The sequence below is a fragment of the Chelmon rostratus genome, chromosome 2 (assembly GCF_017976325.1).
Source record: "Chelmon rostratus isolate fCheRos1 chromosome 2, fCheRos1.pri, whole genome shotgun sequence".
NCBI classification, from domain to species: domain Eukaryota; kingdom Metazoa; phylum Chordata; class Actinopteri; order Chaetodontiformes; family Chaetodontidae; genus Chelmon; species Chelmon rostratus.
In genome coordinates this window covers 17747612-17766427 of record NC_055659.1, presented here as the reverse complement: position 1 = coordinate 17766427, position 18816 = coordinate 17747612, and the positions used below count along the sequence as shown (strand labels likewise).

Below are 18816 nucleotides of genomic sequence, written 5' to 3'. Positions count from 1 at the left end.
CGCTTCCCGTAGTGGAGACGTCACGCCTCCACAACCTCAACACAGGCTGTAAAACCTTCAGTCTCTCACAGGGACAATAAATGCTCACAGCTGCTGGATCAACAGAGGACAATGTCGCAAAGTTATTTAACCGCAGAGAGGTGAAAAATCCATATTAACCACGCATGAATGCTATTCTACTGCCACTGGAAAACGTTCTGATGCAACAATATCATGTAATATCATCTCAACAAATGTAAAACAGATGTACAATAAAATATGCATTTATTTATAGTGATTAAAGTACCATTCACTGGAAACGATCCTGCACACTGATCACGTGTGCTCAGACACTCACACAAACTCATTTACACGCTGAAGTGTATCGACTCAATTAAGACATCAATACCAACATAAATACATTTTAAATATAAATACAGTTCTGTACACTTTTCCCCTTTGACAAAATTTGAATGTTGGGAGTAGATTGTCGAGGACTTGATGTGTTGTATCACTGGCACCAGAAACCAGCGGTGGTGGTTATCAACAAAGTGTTTGAGCCCTCATGATCCACTGATCAGTCAGAATCTGCACAGCAGTCCTTCGCTACTGAAATGTTCAAAGACTGTTAATTCACTGGAAGTCAAACAAGTTCATTAATTACCAAAGAAGCCATTATGTAAAACATGCTGATTTGGTTTAAACTGGACTTTTCCATTTTTAATAGAAAAAAAAAAAATTAACGGAACATGCGCTGTGCTCATGTACAGGAGGAACCGAGTGTAAACACTTACAAAAAGGCATTTGGATAGGCATTAATTACCTCATACATTTTTAACCTTGAAGGAGAATAAAATGTTTAAGTGGTTAAAAAGAAAAAACAGCACTTATAACACTCAAAGTGCATGCAACTGTCATATAAACATATTCTGCTTGAATCATCTATGAATCCTGCCTGACTCCTGAAGCCATTTTCTGTATTTGGTCATTACTGCATCTGCCACAAAATTAATTGTGTTTGGTTACAAAGTAATAAAGGAACTGTTATGAATACTTTTAAATACACACAATGTACCAACTACAAAAGAAAAGGCCTGGCCCGCTCAGAATTTGAAATAACACAACATTGTGGAAACTAAAATTGTGTAAGAGAAAAATGTTCGCTTATTAAAAACAAAACAAAAGAAAAACAGAAGAAGAAGCTGTCATGGATAAGTCATCCACTGGCTTGCCCAAAGGCCCTACTCATTATGTTGGAGGGATTCAAAAAATTATACTTATGATGATGTCACAGTGCAAAGTCATATGTGCAGCTGATGGCTCATACAATCTCAATTTACAAGGCACAAGCTAATGGGTCCACTGGGGAACGCTGAGGGGAACTGTGTGTATCCAGTGCCTGTTTCAGGAAGCACAGGTAGATAAGTGTGCGCCAGGGATGGGTTGGAGTGTAAGTGCTTCCTCATTCAGCTCAAGGTGTGCCTCGCCACCGAAGGCGGATCTAGATCAGATGAACAAAAAGCTAGAGAGCAGCTAAACATCCTGAATGTTTGCCCTTAACTGAACACACACACACCGGTTCTAAAAGGGAATGAGAAGCATCAAGATTCACTGCACCATCGCCAACACCACAACTACATCGATAATGATTGGTTGGTCTTCAGTGTGCTATCACCCCTGGTGGAAGTCTTTGGCTGGATTGTACAAATTTAGACTCATCGCTTAAAGCATCACGGCCACATCAATGTATCTCTATTAGCCACAGAAAAATATGACGGCATCTGAACAATGCTTTCCAACCAAGTTAACCTCATATCTGTACTATCTGTTTTGTTTCTTTTAAAGATGTTGAGTTTTGGGAAGGATGTAGGTATGACGTATTTGCCTTTCTCCATTTCACTAACACTTGATTAAGGCTGCAAGATCATGGCTAAAATATAATCACACTTATTTTGCTGAATGTTGACATCAGAGTTTTTCAAACATCTCTGGGGCAAAAATACTTTTGTTGCACTTTCATAGTAACCAGCAACACCTACACAATGTAATTAACATTATGAAAAGCACTGAGTATTTTCACCTTATTTCATAGACCAAATGATTAATCTATCAATCAAAAAAAAAAAATCTGTGCATTAATCAGTAATCGAAATAATCATTAAACTCTAATTGTTAAAATAAAATCTTTTTAGAGCTACCACAGTACAAGCCTAAACAAAAATCATTTATTCCTACACAGAACATGGACCTAAACATTACACTTGCATTAATTGTGAAAATGCTTTTGAATGCAGCCAGAATCAAGTTTGGGAGGCGGTAATGACAGTATATATAAAACAAATCCTTCTGTCACTTATTGACAGGGAGTCTTTGAATGCACAAGATGAAGCACTGATTTAAATTGAATTTAATTCACGATGACCTTGGGGGCCCTTCAGATTTGAATCCAGCTGCAGTGCATCTTGAATGCTTTCACATTTTAAAAATAAAAAATAATAAAAAAAAAAATCTGTCAGCTGTTTGATCGGCTCAAGACACAGATTGGGTCTCACTGGTCTCCAAGGCACATAGTTATCTATGTGTGAAATGAAGTCAAACAAGTCCAGCAAGTCAAGAACTACTTTGCTGCACAGAGTGGTAGATCAAGGTTTGGTGGGCCAAATTAAATTTAAGTGGCTCTGGAAAACACTCTGTTCCCATACTAGGTTGACATGGATTAAAAATTAGTTTTCAAATGAATGAAGCCGACACTGTTCCCGACTTTAAAAGAAGACGCACGGTTGTAAAAACCACCCAACAAACCTGAAAACAAGGGTAAAAGTCATAAATCACCTCTCAGCCTGAGGACCAGTCTTGCAGTCACAGTTCACACTGGTAGCAGTCATTCAGCTGGAGAATCCTCAGGCTACACACTTATATGTGGGGACACTTCTAATCAAAGTGGACCGTTTCTCTACTTTTGTAGAAATATGAGCCAAGATTATCAGAATGTATAAGCGAACACTCCAAACACACATTGCTCCTACCTAATGATCAGTTCCCGTCACACACCTTCACAGTCCGACAGTTATTTTCCCACTGGAGCAGCAGGAGGGTCTTTACCAGCTGCAGGAGGGGGATCTGCATCCTGTCTCTTGTCAGTCCTGGACAGATCATCACCCTCTCCCTGCACTTTGTCCTGAGAAACCGACTCTTTTTTTCCTTCTGCAGCATCCCAGGAACTGGACTGCTCAATACTGTAGCCGAGTGGAACCGGGGGCTGGTAACGGTATCTGTAGCCAAAGGCACGCAGGTGATAGGTGTAATACTCCAATAAATACATGTGTGAAGCATCTACATAGTGGAAGGACACCGACACATCCGAGCAGCAGTTTGGACCCTGTGGAAAAACAAAGCATCAGATTTGCAGTAAATCTAGCAGTGCATTAATCTGCTGAGGTTGCTTCATACCAGATATACAAGAGTAAACAGAAATTTCACAATATCGGCAACACTTGCCTCTGAGATGGGGTAGTAGCAGTAACTCCAGTACCAGAAGCTCTTGGGGAACTTGGCAGTGAGGTGCTGCTCCGGCACAAATGGGTGAAATGTCTCCCTGTGCACACTGTCTCTGGAGTCCCCTGCCAGCACCCCAACTTTCTCCATGCACTGCCCCATTGCAAGGTCCTCTACAGAGGTAGTGTGAGTGCACAGTTTGTTTTTAAATCCTTCAACAAACCGCCGCAGAGCCTCTTTGCTCAACACGTAGCCAGCACCGCCACTCATGTAGCCCTGCTTGGTGTAGGGCTTGAATCTTCGGCCAAAGTAAATCGGCTCCTCTGGCGTGTGGTTCGCAAGGACCCATCGCAGGTTGTCTACGATTACGTAGGTGTCATCGTCTGCCTTGAGGAACCAATCGGCCTCGTGGGCGTGATGCTCATAGGCATAATGAAAGGCCCGGATCGTTTTCCAGTATAGTTGGTCCCGACCCTCCTTTGTACCTAAGCCCACCGTGGGGAAGTCAGGGTCCTCCACAGAGCTCATGAAGACCACAACATTGCAATGGCGACTCCATGTGGACTTCACATGCCGAGCCTTCTTCTCCAGGTTTTTTGGTCCAGTCATCACCCAGCAAAGAATACGCACCTTTTTGTATAGTTCATCAGCCATGCGGCCATCCTCACCTGGTAAGGAGATGTAAACATTAAACATCACATTTTGACAATGATCCATTTTTAAACTGAAAAAAGAGAATACAAACAGGGGTGTTTCTGGTGCCTCTGCAACCACTGGTGCTATTGGAGAATAAAATCCAACATTAAAAAAAATCCAGTTCCAGGTACTCAAGTGGATCGTTAAAAATTAAAAGCATAATAAAATATGGGCAGGAGTGTATAAAATAGACCAACGGGAACCAGCACACTTGGAGGAAAATGCCTTTTTTAAAAGATTCATTTTATACTATTGCCAAGTATTCATTGTACTCTGTTCAACATCCCCTCTACATAGAAAAATACTGGATGGGAATATTAACCTTAATCGATACGTATCAATATTAAGACATTAGTCGTAAGTTTAGCTACAGATTCAAACCACATTCAAGAAGACAGTCGTCAAAAATAAAGTTTGGGCAAATAACAACACCCTGCGCTCCAGTGCACTTTCAGTACCAAACAGAGTACACATACAGAGCCTTAACAAACACTAAAGTAAACAGATTGCTCAGAAAAACCAGGTTAGGAGATAATCACGTGCGCTGTGGTAACCTTGTTACTGTAAAGCATTTAAGTAATCAGATTTCTCATCTTATTTTGAAACCACGTTTTAACTTATTTTGACTGAAGTGGTGATAGACAACACTTATACCGTGTGTGTCTGTGTTGGAGCAGACTGATGATGCAGAGAGGACAGACGGACAGAGCAGAGCTTTCCTTCACAGCATTATGTGTCTGAAAGTGTCAGTCACACAGTCAGCAGTGGAAACTGGCTACTTATAACTGTATGAGTGATAAGAGAAGCTATTCCCCGTTTTTTTCCCCTTTGGGTGTGTGTGTGTGGATGTGTGTGTCCAAGGATGTGTCACTCAGTGTAATGACCTCTCCTCTCATTTATTGCTCAGCTCTTACTTTTCCTGTCTGCAGTCTTTTGTCATGCACATGAGCATCTGTAAATAGCTGATTAGAAACCTGCTTACCCAAACACACCATGGAGAAAGCAGCATTCGCCAGGAGAGCAGTATTGGTAAAATCAGGTTTGCATAATCCCCCTCCCCTGATAACAGAGCCGGGGCTCTCCTTTAGATGACTTTTAAGAAACTCAAGTTACTGAAGAAAGCCGAATGTAACCCAGTAAACACACTGACAGTCAGGATTTGAAATACAAATGGCTACACCTGACCATGACACACAACCATAAAGCATGCGACAGCCAAATAACAACAGGTGAGGACAAAGCAGGTCCTTCGGGAAAGACACACTCCTAAATTGAGTAAATCTGATCAATGTATTCCTGATACTCACAAAAACTCTGAAATAGTATATCCTTATCCTTAAGTTACGAGGATGTAAGAATTCTAAACTAAAATATGTAAAATTGGATGTTGAAAATAAGCCTGTACCGGTACCCTTATAGTCTGATACGTCAGTGAAGAAAAGACTGTACATCCGTGTAGGGTCAGTTTTTAGGTATGTGGCACAAGGGACTCTAATACCAAATTTCACAGGACATCACATCAGTCATATCAGTTCAATTAAAAACATAAACACATAACAAATAGTAGTTGAACAAGTGCCTTGTTACTGCATGCAGTACATCTTCTGATCTGCAAAATATCTGCCAGCCTTCCTGCATCATCCAGGTAGGACTGAAAACTAGTTCAACTTGACTGAAGCTTGAAGTCACTCCCTGTGAAGGCATATTTGATTAAAGACTAAAAGAACTATACCACCGTCTGTCATGTACTGCACCAGTGAGCTTGTCGGTGAGGGTGCTTCCGTCGTAATACTTGAAACAGAAAGTGAGAAAATCTCCACTAAATTCTGTCAGTCAAATGTCATACTTTCAAACATAAATGTATGTAGAATTAAAAAAAACACTGATTCATGTGAAATCGAAGCTATATGTATTAGAATCAGACCATAGATCATCACCAAATGCAGTGTCTAAGAGGGACAGATGCACTGCCCCACTATAAGGGCCAGGATCACACGTGCAAGGAAGATGAACCTGATCTAGTGATTCAATAAGGTTTGGTGAAAAACGTGGTGGCGTTTCACCGAGTTCAGGACACAGTATTGAAGAATGTCTCTCTAAATGAGTCTACATGAACATCTGTTGGACACAAAGCCGCCATATGGCTCACCTGTATGATGAGGGTGCTTCAGGTTGAAAAGAGCAGACCTCTCCTTCTTCCATATCTTCTCTTCTTCCTCAAGCTGTTGCTGGTAGTCACGAAGTTTGTCGAGGCTGGTGGCCTGCTGCGATGACAGACGTCTCTCAAACCACACCTGCCGCAGGAACACGTACAGTGTGAAGGTTCCCACCACGAAACCCGCATAGAAGGAGAATCTGGATCCGAGGGCCTTCATGCTGGACCAGGTGTCTCACCGTCAGTCGTTCAACTTGGCAGGTGTTGAATAAAGCACGGAGAGAGACAGCATGGACTCAAATTTCACTACAGTGGCCCCTGCAGCGAGCTGAAAACTTTAGGTCCTCGCCGTGTTGGCCGTGTTAAGTGTCACTCCCCGTTTAAGGTGTGGTTTACTCACCAGCGCTAACACAGACACCATAGCAGCTGTATTATTCCGCAGCTACTTCATCATAACGGGAAGCGTCAACTTTGAAAAGCGAAAGCTGCGCCAGTTTCGGCCACGACGTACCGTTGCCTTGTTTTTCCCTCTGAGCGACAACTTAGCTGAGCTAGCCCACAATAAAATGTTGCTGTTATCGTGGCAAAACAGCGAGCGCGCAAACCAAAACGCTAACGTTAGCTAAACAATCTCCCGGATAGAAAACAAGTAATTACAGAGGCCGTCTTTAATCTCTGGCTCCTGGCCTGGGTGTGGGACAACTGGTGTTAGCCAAATGGCTAGACCGTTATTTGATCGCCACTGCTAACGTTAACTTCAGTGCTAAGTTAGCGATCCTTCCTGTCGTGTCAACACAGCTGACGGAAACGTTAGTTGACTACTGCTGACGGACTCAGCTCACTGATAAGCCTAGCAGTTGAATGAAAACAACGAACAACTAAAACGCAAATATAAAATTGTTCCCCAGCGCGACATAAACTATTACACATCTAACTTATCTGACTGCTGCCTTCCGTCCAGAAAAAGTTATTTCCGGTCAAGTATTTCAAAAGAAAAGCGCAGTGTTTGCTGAGCACGCGCGCGTCTCCTCCTGCTAAGAAACATACAGGTGCTGCAGCAGAGTATGTGACCCGATTAACAAGCATTGTTATTATGCTTTCACCACATACCGTATTTTAATTATTTAGTATTAAGGCAGGCTTCACAAATTTTGATCGCTGTAACCCAATATGTGACCTATAACACTCGGGCACACGTTTTGATAGCGTAACGCGTTTGTGTGTGGTCAGTACATCTCACTTGTCAAAATCTGATCGACACTTTCGTCTTTTTCCAACAGCTGATGCCCTAGTTTCAGTCACATTTTTTACTAGCAACTCTTAAAATACATGTGAAAAGTATGATTACATTAATAAACATTTGCAGCGCCAATATCGCTTTTAAATTCATACTCAGAATAGGATCGATAGCTTCCGCCCACTTTCAACTTAAAAGTATCGTACAAGCAAAATAATCATAATGCTTGCAAATATCAAATGAACGAAGCATCTAACGGACCCTGCTGCTGGACTCCATCCCGTCACATCAAATACAATCACGCTACTCTTCACGCTTTCAGGCTGTATTCTCGTTTTACAGCAGCTGCATGCAGGTGTTTCTCTCTGACATTACAAACGCACCACAGCTGTGTTACACCTTAATCACTAATACACACAGCACGACTTTATGTGTCACTCTGTTTCAGCTACCTGCAGGCCAGCAGCTGGGAGTCTGTTCACGAATGGCACATATCTTTATTATAACAATGCGAGGGAATCATGTGAAGGACTTGGCCTCTGAAGGCCTGGGGGCTTGCAGTATGTCCATCTAATGCATGAGAAAACAATACAAAAGCAGTGCTTAACATTAGCACATAAAAAATAAATGGCTGGATGATGTCCAGAGGACTCCTATGGTACTTTTTTATTTCAAAAGAACAAAGAGTGCTCAAAGACTTATATTTACAAGGCAGCAAAGACAGACCTCTGTCAGACTAAGAAGCCAGTATGGTGTTCCTAATACAGCATTATAGCCCCCATTCAAGAACATAGTAATAAACTTCCATCTTTTCTGCCTCTACTGTAAGTCGTCACTGTTTAGAAAGAACGTGTGCAGCTGAAGAGGATCAAAATGATTACTGCAGAGAAACATGTTAAACCTGTGAGTGTTAGGGACAGATTGAAGGTTTTGAAACAGTTCGTTTTCCCCCTTCAAGCAGCATGCTGGGGCTGGGGCCTGTCATCACAAACTCCCAACAGTCTGGCTCTCTTTGGGCTACCTGGCTTCACAGAGACTGCCATCGGTGATCCTAGATAACCAGCATCGTCAGGCATGGTTAACTCTGGGTTTTCCTACCGAGCCATGAGCGTGTTCATGTGAAAGTGGCAGTTAACAATGAGCCAGCTCTGTCATACAGGAATGCCTGAGTTAAGCTCAAAGAGAGCCTTGTAATGTCACCTTGTAATACAGGCCCCAGATAAGAAAAGGCCATGAAGGGTGGAACCAATTCTTTGGGAAGAGGAATTCAGCTGGCTAAGTAAATAAACCCTCCCACAATGCCCGAGGCTTTTGTTCTGCTCACACCTGTCTGATCTTGAGCTACTGGACACTGGCTTCTTTTGGAGCAAATGCCTCAGCTATGTGTCTGAAAAACACATGTGTATAACTCAGTCCAACAGTGAAATTATGTCTCATATACAAGATTGCACAGTCACAAATCTGAACACATTTTGTCAGGTAACTCAAGCCATACTTAATTTGTGCTAATTTACAACAAATCAATTCAAAAACATATTTACGCAATAACTATGTACACATCAAATCCCGAGCAGCCACAATTATTCACAAGCTGTACAAATTCAGCCCTTTTAAGTACACCTCTGAAGGATCCTTAAAAACGTTTTGTGTGTGGATTTTGGTACACTGAATCTGATTGACATTGTAGCTTTCTTTGTTTTCCTTTGCTAAATTAAGGTAGGTTAAATATGGGGAAGTTCTTGTCATAGACAAAGCACACACTTTAAAAGATTTATCTTCCTACATTCTTTTAAGTGTTTTTTTTTTTGACACCCTTAAAAAGCACATGGCAACCCAAGGGAAACCACAAATGTTTGTCAAACAATGTTAAAATTATGAGTTTACAAAACCTTTTTCTAAAAATATAAAGTGCCACAGCATGTGTACAAACACTTCTGTAATCTACAGCTGTGTTTACTGACAAATAGAGTCACCAAACGCAGCATGTCAGAAAGACAACTGGGAACTGAAATGTGAACCCTTGAGTATTTGTCCTTTGTTTTTCATATCCGGACACAATCATATATTTCAGTAGATTAAACAACCTGAACAAACACTCATCCAGTTTGTTGCGGCATGCACAATTCCCTCCAGTTGTGTCACTTAAAGGTAAGGATTTCTTTGTATAAGACAAATGCACTGGTAAGTAATAACTTAACTGTGGACACAGTGTGCTGCTGACAACTTCAGAACTAGATGCAAATATTCAGTGAAATTCACTGAAATATTTGTGAAAAGGTACATATTGTACATCACTCGGCTATTCTAGCCATCTATCAAAACTGAATCCCATCAAAAAGGGGAAAATGCATAATTTCATTCAGCTGCAAACAAGTGCAGCTGAGATGCTGCAGTTATCATTGTGCAACACCATAACTGATGTCTACTGAAGACACATATTGCCTATTCAAGACACACATTTTCTGAATGTGCAAACAGGTGAGTTGATATCATCTGCCAGGTTTAATAGCAGTAACTCAATCGTGTGGGCTCTTTTTCAAATTTGCGGCTGCACTTCAGAGTCCCCCTCCCTGCTGGTCTCCACAGGCGTTCACGGTCACAAAAGGTGCACTGAATGAGCTCATATGTCCACATCGTCTGAGTCGGAGGTGCTGGATGACTGGGACTCCTCCTGGGACTCTCCCCACACAAACCTATAGTTGTTCTCCAACTCCTGCTGCCTCTTTTGCTCTTTGTAAACCTCTTCTGTGCCTCCAGTCTGCAAGATGAAAAAAGGATGTGTTAAAAAACTAAACAGTAAGTCACAGAAATATTTACAGCCTGTTGGATCTATCTGTAGGCTACCTGCAGTTTACAGACCACATTTGGATAGCTACGGCAAGACTGAAGAAATCATGTACGCATGCTTGTTTGCTGATGACGCTGAAGCAGAAGAGATCCCCTATTTTTGGAGTCAGAAAGTAGGGGATAGTGTCTCCTGGAGAACGTAGATTCCTCTTTGGACTCATGCACTGTTACTGTAAATAAAATTACATATTTTCATCTTCTTCTCATCTAACTCTCTGCCAGAAAGCGAGTAAATGTATTACCCAAAGTGTCAAACTATTTCTAGTTTACAAGTGGTCCAGACTAAACATACATTTAAGTCTTTCTTTAAGATTTTGGATTTATTTTTGTTTTGCTTAACAATAATTTGTTGGGCGGGTAAAATCTACAAGAAAACTGTTCTCACAAAGGCTGAAATTATTAACTAAAGCTAGGCTCAGGCTACAGATGATTTGGGCCGATTTATCCTGGTTCAACCCTCCATACAATCAAAAGATAAAACCTTGTCTAGGACCGTAGTCAGTACTAATGTTCAGCCCAGATTATCTGTGAGGGGTGTACAAATCCAGTCTTAAACCACCCGAACTGCTTGCAGACTCATCGATCCATCCAGATCATTTCAAATAAGTTTGATATTCAATCATTAAAATCTGGATGACTACATCAGCGCTTTTCCAACAGCCCATGAGAGAGACAAGTCTGTTAGTCCCAGTGCAGCTGATGGTGTTAAAAAGTCATTGTCATTGCTTAAATTACCAGGAGATTTATGAGAAGCTCCCTGAAGGACTTTGTATCCTCTTCAGTCAGCCACTGATCACCAGCCTCCTGTGCATTTTTCCGTGTCAAGATCTTCACCTCAATTTTACCTAAAAGGAAAACACAGGGGAAAAGGCGGGCTGGCCAATTAAACACAGGTCCTTCCAAGTGGCTCTGAGTAAGAAAAGTGCAACACAATTTAAAATAACAAATAATCATCATGAAGAATGGTCAAAACACAACAGTGGATGAAAAAGAAAGAAGACACATGGACAACACACCTTTCGCTTCCCTTTGTCGTTAAGATAAGCTTCAGCTAACTGCTGTCAGGAGTTTGTTTTTGCTACCATGATTGTTAAATGTGCATATCTGTTAACGAAAGAATAAGTAATTTAATGGGTCCCTGGTCAAATGTCCAGCTCCTGTATATGTTTAATTGTTCACAGCATAAAAAATGTAGGAAACTCTCTGCACTATGGGCATGATATTAAGTGTCTTTTGAACAGCTAAACTGTGGAAAAAACTAAATCTGACAGTCGCATGCTTTTTGACAAAAATGAGAAGCACAGAACTACCATATGCTCAAGATAACAGATGGAAGAGAGAAACGGCCGTGAGTGTTTCGAGCACTCCCCCCTCATACCTTCTGCCTTCAGTCCTGCTTTCTCTAGCTGTTCTTTAACCACGTCCTTTATGTGCTGCCACTGGGGGTCTCCTTCGCCCATCTCCTGATATTTGACCTCACCATCAGGGCTGCTGCCCGTCTTATACTTAGTAATTTTGATCTTAACATGGTCGTCAGCCGCTTGGTCTGGGTTGACGAGACAAAAGAGGGACAAACAACACAGTTCACCTCAAAACCAATCAGCAGGGCCACAGGATGGAGGAGGCAAGAAGCCAAAGCACTGACTTATAAGCGTTACATTTGTGCACTGTCATAGACTTCAATTACTGTGATTGATTTCAATTTTGATTTAATTACATTAATGGCAGCAGAGGAAAGACCACTGACTAACCACATATACCATAGCAATCTGACAACATAAATTCTCTGCAACTAACTCCACGTGTGTGTCTATTCTGGGATGAAAGATGTCACAACAAACATCAACTGCACGCATGGATGATGTATGAGGATGATGGAGGCGGACACAGAGTGCGCAGATCTGAACATGACCACAGAGGGGCAGGCTGCCTGGTTACCTGGCTGCTTCGGAGCCAGGCTGGGGCTGCCCCTGGTTGGGTCGTTGGCTCTTTGAACTCCCCCCGTTTGCTGCTCTGTGTCCTGGACGTCTTTCTCTTCCAAATGATCAAGTAGCTTGTCCAGCGTCGTCTCCAGTGTCTGTGTTGCTTGTGTGCGATCAAACTCCCCTTTGAGACCTTCTGTCTCCAATTCCTGCTGGGCCTACAACGCAGAGGGAAACCGATCACGTCAAAGCATCGCATTACATTAGATTATTTCACTGTGCCAGACTTTTAATATACATGATCTTTATACATCAATCTTTGTTTTAAAATTATATATAGTCTCTAGTCTGAAACCTCATTTATGATGTTGTCAAACTCCTTTTGCATTTCCTCCTTTATCTCTTCAATCTTATCTGAGGGCACTGAGAGGTCGGACATCTCATCCTCAAACTCCCGCAGCAAATGTTCATCATCATCTTTCTCTTCTTCACCGAGTTTCTCCACTACCCTGTCGCTTGTTGGTTTCTCTCCTTGACTTTTCACTTGGTTTTGTGCTTTCTAAAAAGAAAAAAAGAAAAAAGAAATGCTGCATTGAATTGGAATACCCATACAAGACAAAGAAAACAAATTTACTCCAACGGGTGTACAAGAACAGTATCACAGGAATCTCGGTAAGAACTGACCTTCCTGTTACTCTCTTTGAGATGCTGGACAAATTTCATGAGGTCTGCTGGGTCGGTGATGATTTTAAAGTTGAACTTTTCAACTGGAAGACATTCATTTGAAGAGAGAAATTGTTACAGGTCCAACACTGAACAACAACACATAAAATAAATATATAAAAAAATGGCAAGAGCAACAAAGTGCAGTACCTTCCTCACCATCATCAATGACTTCATTGTCTGTGACTGGGTTAGAGCCTTCATCTGCTGCCTGTGCGAAGGAGAAGAAATTATCAGGTTAGAGGGAAAGTGCCAACCTACACCATCTAGTGGTTGGATGCTGAACACAAGCTGCTGAGACCACGCTTTGCTTAATGCTTAAAAATGTATCATTAAAAAGAGCTTATTCGGCTGAAACAACACAGACAGTCTGGGAAATCAACTGTTTGTTCACCAACAATGCATAGACTGCAGATAAGCATGATTCATTAAAAAAACCTGCTCCTGTTGAGTGACAGTTGTTTTTGAATTCCCTGGCTTTGTAACTCCGTCCCAGAAATCCAAATCTTCTGCCTCCTCTGACCCGGCGTCCTGAGAAACATCAGCAGCATCTGGCGTGATGGAAATAAAAACAACAGTGTATATTTGTATTGAATGCTTTGACAAATTACTAAAATACTTCAAAGGTCTTTTGCCTCTTAAGAATAGAAAAGCACCTTTTCTGTCCGGCTGGTCCGGCTCATCACTGGGTGCAGGTGATGCCTCGTCTGCTGTCACTTCCACTGCTCCATCTGCCCCTTCATTACCAGCCAACATCTCATCCAGACTCCTCAACTCCTCTGAGATCTGCTCTACTTTACGCTTTGTGTCCACTGGGAGCAGACCGGAGAAAGGAGGAGGAGAGAGGAAGCGAAAGAAAGATCATGTCACACACATTTCTTATAGTTTAAAAATGAGACAACTGAAAATTTCGCATTTCACGTAACACCTATTCAAAAAACAGCATATTCAACAGATTAAAGTAATGAAGCAAGATTCTCTCCAACTGCTCCACAGTGACCTTCGTTTTTGTGAACTCACAGACTTGAGCCTTGACGTAATCCATGTACTGTTGGGCACTTAGCGCTGGCTGGCACACGATACCCTGGGGCTTGGCAGTGGACGGTGGGCGCAGGAATGGATGCTGGCAGGTACGACTGGTGTGAACTGTCAGCACGTAGCGGCATGACTGAGGCTCATCCACTCGGGCGATGTAATCACTCGAGCCTTCTTCGCACACAAACTGGAAACAAGAAGAGCAAAATTGTCGAGGTGTGTTGAGGAGAATCAGTTGGCTCAACATGCACATTTCCACTGACTTCATACCTCTGTTTGGAATAGCAAAACAGAAACCAAAACTTAAACCAAAGAAAATAAAAAGAGAACCAGACAAACCCACGTAGACAGCGTGCTATATAAATAGAATTCCAAATTCAAATGTCTCACCCGGACTTCAGTCTCTCTCGGATTTCCATTTAGGTCGCACTTAGATCCATTTACATAGGTCTGACTGTGGTAGCGCTTCAGTCTGTGCTGCTTGGAGGCCTGGGAAATAAACAGAAAAGATGTTTTGACCAAGCTGATTTGTAATATTCTTGGACACTGAGGCTCAGTGGATCATCCACAAGTTGAACATGGTGCTCACATAACTTCTGCTGCACCAATAAAATTATTTAGCAATCAAATAATGTGAAAATGTGTTATGAACACCAGAGCCAATCAATAGAAGGGTTCAGTTCATGTTATACAATCAGGCAATTCCCAAAATTTGTCGTTGATGTACACCAGAAATCTAAGAGAATCAAGAATGATAAAAAAAGAACTAATACCACAAACTGAGGCAACTTTACCTTTGCTGTTTCATTGCTCCAATCAAATTCAGATTCATAATAACCTAGGAAGAGAATGTCTCCTTTGATTTCTGTGTCTGTGGAAAGAAGAAGAACGTGTCAAAGACAGCTAAAACATCATGGAATGTTTTTGTCATGGAAAACATGGAAAAACTCGGAGGTGCACTCTTACCTTCGAGGTGGTACTGTCTGATATGCTGACCGTGGCAGAACTCATAGGTCCACCAGTCCTTCGTCTGTAGGAAACACACACCGCAAAAGATTCACTACACAGTAACTGACTGACACTTGTTTCCTTTAGGCTACTGGCTTAAAGTCACAGATCATCCTGTTTGAATGCCACACACATAACACAACTTGTGCACATATTGCTGTGTTTCTGAACAATTCCAGCAGGACACCTTAGAACAGACTTTCCAACTCATTGTCTTGTTAGTTAATTCTACTCAGTTGGTTGATGATTGATGATGGGAATGATTGAAATTTGATCTGGCAGGATGAAGGAATGAGTATCAGTGGTCAGTGTGTGCGGGTCAAAAGACGTGTGTGTCATAAAATTATTTGGCAGAGCAGATCTTAAAAATCTAAACATTCTATCAACTTTAAACTGTAATCCGCCACACAGCTATCAATAACTGAGAAGAGTATTTACAGGGCTTAAAAAAAAGAGGAATTCTTTCAGTATTCTTCACAGCCACAAACTCCTGATGTGGCAACAAAAGGGGCCTTGTTTATAAGCAACCAAACACAAGTATCTTACGAGGAGATAAGTACATCACTAGCCACTGGGTGAAGGAACACATTTACGTCATTCTGGCAACTTGCTCTCAAAACCTTCTTTGGACTACACAACAGGATGAGGAAGACACAAAATGCTGAGGGGGGAAAATATGTGCATGTTTTCAAGGCATTTTGGAACAAAGGCTATTGCTCACTTTCTGTACAGTCACATTAGAGAAGGTTTGTGAACAGAGGAGAGACAGATGTTTAAATTCCAGTGTTAAACAGTACTAAAATACCCCCCGGGAAAAGAATCTGTGACGCTCTTCCCAAGAACTGAGTGGTATTGTGCAACTTTGTTTTTCTTTTTTCTCTCTCTCTCTCTTATGAACCTTAATTTAACTCTAAACTGAAGCACACCAAAGCACATCTCGAATGTACGAAAAGAGAAGAAACTGAGTGATTTCACTTCCAAACTCACATTTGATTACATCTCTGAGGAAAGCACTGAAGAGAAAAAATACACATTTGTGTTCTGCCAAACACCTGAATATTAGGACTGTGTTTGCTCACTGAGATCTTGTCTCATGCATGAACCTGAAAACACTGTCTGAATTGTATGTCATGTGCATCCATCTCCATCTCATCTATCTCTCTGTATTTCTTGTGCTGTATGTGTGTGCTTACTTCAAGATTCAAGATTCAAGATTGCCTTTATTGTCATTGAGCATGGACATGTCAACGAAATTTGCATTGGGACCCCCGTGTTAGAAACAAAGATAATAAGAAAGATAATAAACAAAATAAAGATAATAGAATAAAATAAACTAACATGCAGTAAAAACATGCATAAATGCAATAAAAATCTACCAGAAATAAAAATATACTAAGACAATAAAATATACTAAGAACAGCTGAATATAAACTAAAATGTATATACTGAAATGCAGCTGAAAAAGCGTGTGTGTACTTAAATGTTTAGTACACAGAAGGTACTTCAGACTGCTTTGAGATACAAAGCAGGATTTGCTTAAAAAGTGAAGCTCAAGGATGGATTGAAACCAACTTTGAACTTCTAGGTTTTGCCAATTTTATGTTGCTTTACAATTTATTTGGCTGGTTAGCCTGTTGAATTTGGTGTTAGGAAGTTCTGCTGCTAATAGGGCTAATAGCATCTAGTGTAGACCCACATGCTGGAGCTATGTTGGAATATTTAATATTGAGAGACAGTCAAGACAAACTTTGTCGCTCTTAAGCATCATTTGAAGCCAATTAAATACCCAGAGTAGTCGGCTGGATGTGGGTAGCTGTTTTTTCATGTTGTTTTGTGTTGTCTTCCATAGCCACAACTTATGTATCTCCACACTTCATACTGCAACACAAGCTCAGCTGGCTTTGTTGTTACAAGAAAGCCCATCTACTGTGTGCGGCATCAGTGTGTATGTATCTGTTTACTGCCAAATAAATACTGCTGAGTTGCCTAATCCTACCACTTGTCACATTTATTTATCAACCTACATTATGAGGCAGGCTCCCACCTCATTTTCAGTCCTATTTGAAGCCAATGCATCTATTTTAATCATTTCCTCTTTCTTGGGGCATGTTTCCTTACATTGCTAATAGCATGAAAGCAGGTAGCACCACGTTTTGAGTGGAGCATCCCTTTTATTTCTGGAATACTGTGATATAATACCATTACTGTAAAAAACAAAATACATGCCATTTTATCGCCACTCCGAGTGCAGACGAAGTCTCCTTTTTATTTCATTTGCTACTTCTTTTCCTGCACCTGTACACGGTTGGAGATGGATGTGCAGTTTGTTAACACTATCCAAACACCAAACTACCTTTCGCACTATAGTGAATGTGAAGTCACACTCAAAATCAACATCGTTAAATATGAATGCTGTACTTTCTGGATGTGATTTTTTTGCAATCACACATGTACCTGGCTAATTGAATTGAGGTAATATTTTAGTACCGATGTGATCAGTGTGATACATTCTGCATGAAAACAGTTTCTACACAGCATAAGCATTTGATTACTGGATCACACAGATGACTATTTGAAAACTAACCTTCACTAGACACTGGGCATTGTGCATTGGACTAAGAAGGTCTGGGATGTCAGGTCCGGTGTACCCTTGAGAGTCGGGCTCAGAGGCTGGATCCTGATGGAAGCGGACAGCCTGGGCTGGAAGTCGGCACTCATACAGCTGCTTGTACTTACTGGACACCATCATAACCTCCTCTGTCTTAGTCTGAAGGAGAAACAGTGTCATGAAAGCCTCAGTCCAATATCTTCAAGTGTGACCATGCATAGATTAGCACAGCACTCGAGTGTCTGAAACTAAATAACAACTCGTTTTTGTGACTGGCTTCACGGTTAGTCATTTACAAACTAAACAAGTTGCAACTAGCTAGTTGGAAGTGAGGACGCTGAGGTCGTGTTGTGACAGCTGGTTGCTGCGTAGCTCACTTCAATAATGACTTCTGCATTAACGCTTCCTCGTTTAACTCGCAAGCAAATTGCACGTTTTACATCAGGTTTCTTAAGAAACATATGTTCCGCTAGCTAACAGTAGCCTACTTTCTAACATTAGCTGGTAAGCTAACCGTTAGCTCCCCAAAACACCCTCACTCACCTGCCCCAAGATGACAGGATCGGGCAGAATTTGAATCCCATATTTCATCTCATTCAGCTCCTCTAAATTCAAGAAGGATGGGACACAGACTGGACATATCAACAAGAAGACGTACAATCTTCTTAGCCACCGTATCAAGGAAGCAGCCATGATTGACTCTCTCCTCATACACCCGTTTGTCTGACAGCAACAAAACACAGATCGTCTGACATGGTAGCAGCGGATTGGTCGAGGTGAGAAGCGCTGCTCTGTCATTGGCTAATATTTACGTCTCACAACGAGGGTCCAGTTCTGGAGTGTGTTAGTTTAGGACACCGGCACAAAGCGAGTCGACGGCGGCGCTACCTTCGTGACATCAAAAACGTTATTAAACGACGCACATGTCTGTGGTCAACGTTTGCCCTGTCATAAAATAAACTCACACAGAAACCGGGCATCCCTTGGTGTGATGGACAAGGCGTGTCGCAGGCCAATTTCCCCAAATTACTATAGTGCGGATTCCTTTTCTTTATTTAGTAACACCAGAAAACTGATTTCATAGATTTCTAAGGTCCACATTTTTACAAGT

At 41.5% G+C, this 18816-nt stretch overlaps 2 protein-coding genes across 4 annotated transcripts; both read right to left on the bottom strand.

The window, feature by feature from the left end:
• Nucleotides 1-247: 247 nt before the first annotated feature.
• Nucleotides 248-7267, bottom strand: c1galt1b (core 1 synthase, glycoprotein-N-acetylgalactosamine 3-beta-galactosyltransferase, 1b). The gene is made up of 3 exons (XM_041957883.1): nucleotides 6320-7267; nucleotides 3478-4142; nucleotides 248-3358 (listed from the first exon to the last, which is right to left on the bottom strand). Exons 1-3 carry the CDS (start codon nucleotides 6543-6545, stop codon nucleotides 3047-3049), a joined length of 1203 nt encoding a protein of 400 aa, XP_041813817.1. The 5' UTR covers nucleotides 6546-7267; the 3' UTR covers nucleotides 248-3046.
• Nucleotides 7268-8039: 772 nt separating this feature from the next.
• On the bottom strand, nucleotides 8040-18421 carry os9 (OS9 endoplasmic reticulum lectin). 3 transcript variants are annotated; one of them, XM_041950685.1, is made up of 15 exons: nucleotides 18249-18421; nucleotides 17682-17864; nucleotides 15056-15119; nucleotides 14884-14960; nucleotides 14480-14578; nucleotides 14075-14276; nucleotides 13711-13866; nucleotides 13493-13605; nucleotides 13205-13265; nucleotides 13016-13098; nucleotides 12687-12890; nucleotides 12348-12549; nucleotides 11788-11955; nucleotides 11145-11254; nucleotides 8040-10320 (listed from the first exon to the last, which is right to left on the bottom strand). In XM_041950685.1, the coding sequence occupies exons 1-15, from the start codon at nucleotides 18414-18416 to the stop codon at nucleotides 10183-10185; spliced, it is 2028 nt and encodes a 675-aa protein (XP_041806619.1). In that variant the 5' UTR covers nucleotides 18417-18421; the 3' UTR covers nucleotides 8040-10182. The 3 variants fall into 3 exon arrangements, with proteins under 3 accessions (XP_041806619.1, XP_041806628.1, XP_041806636.1); XM_041950694.1 differs by having other exon boundaries at nucleotides 13214-13265; XM_041950702.1 differs by lacking the exon at nucleotides 11788-11955.
• Nucleotides 18422-18816: the final 395 nt, after the last annotated feature.

What these genes read in the sequence shown, in the direction of transcription:
- c1galt1b (XM_041957883.1), bottom strand. Translation starts at nt 6,545, where the DNA reads ATGAAGGCCCTCGGATCCAGATTCTCCTTCTATGCGGGTTTCGTGGTG. An exon ending in GAAGCACCCTCATCATACAG is followed by an intron (nt 4,143 to 6,319) that starts GTGAGCCATATG and finishes TCTCCTTACCAG; the next exon opens with GTGAGGATGGCCGCATGGCT. An exon ending in GCTACTACCCCATCTCAGAG is followed by an intron (nt 3,359 to 3,477) that starts GCAAGTGTTGCC and finishes GTTTTTCCACAG; the next exon opens with GGTCCAAACTGCTGCTCGGA.
- os9 (XM_041950685.1), bottom strand. Translation starts at nt 18,416, where the DNA reads ATGAGGAGAGAGTCAATCATGGCTGCTTCCTTGATACGGTGGCTAAGA. An exon ending in ATCCTGTCATCTTGGGGCAG is followed by an intron (nt 17,865 to 18,248) that starts GTGAGTGAGGGT and finishes TTTCTCCTTCAG; the next exon opens with ACTAAGACAGAGGAGGTTAT. An exon ending in GGACCAGCCGGACAGAAAAG is followed by an intron (nt 13,606 to 13,710) that starts GTGCTTTTCTAT and finishes CCATCACGCCAG; the next exon opens with ATGCTGCTGATGTTTCTCAG.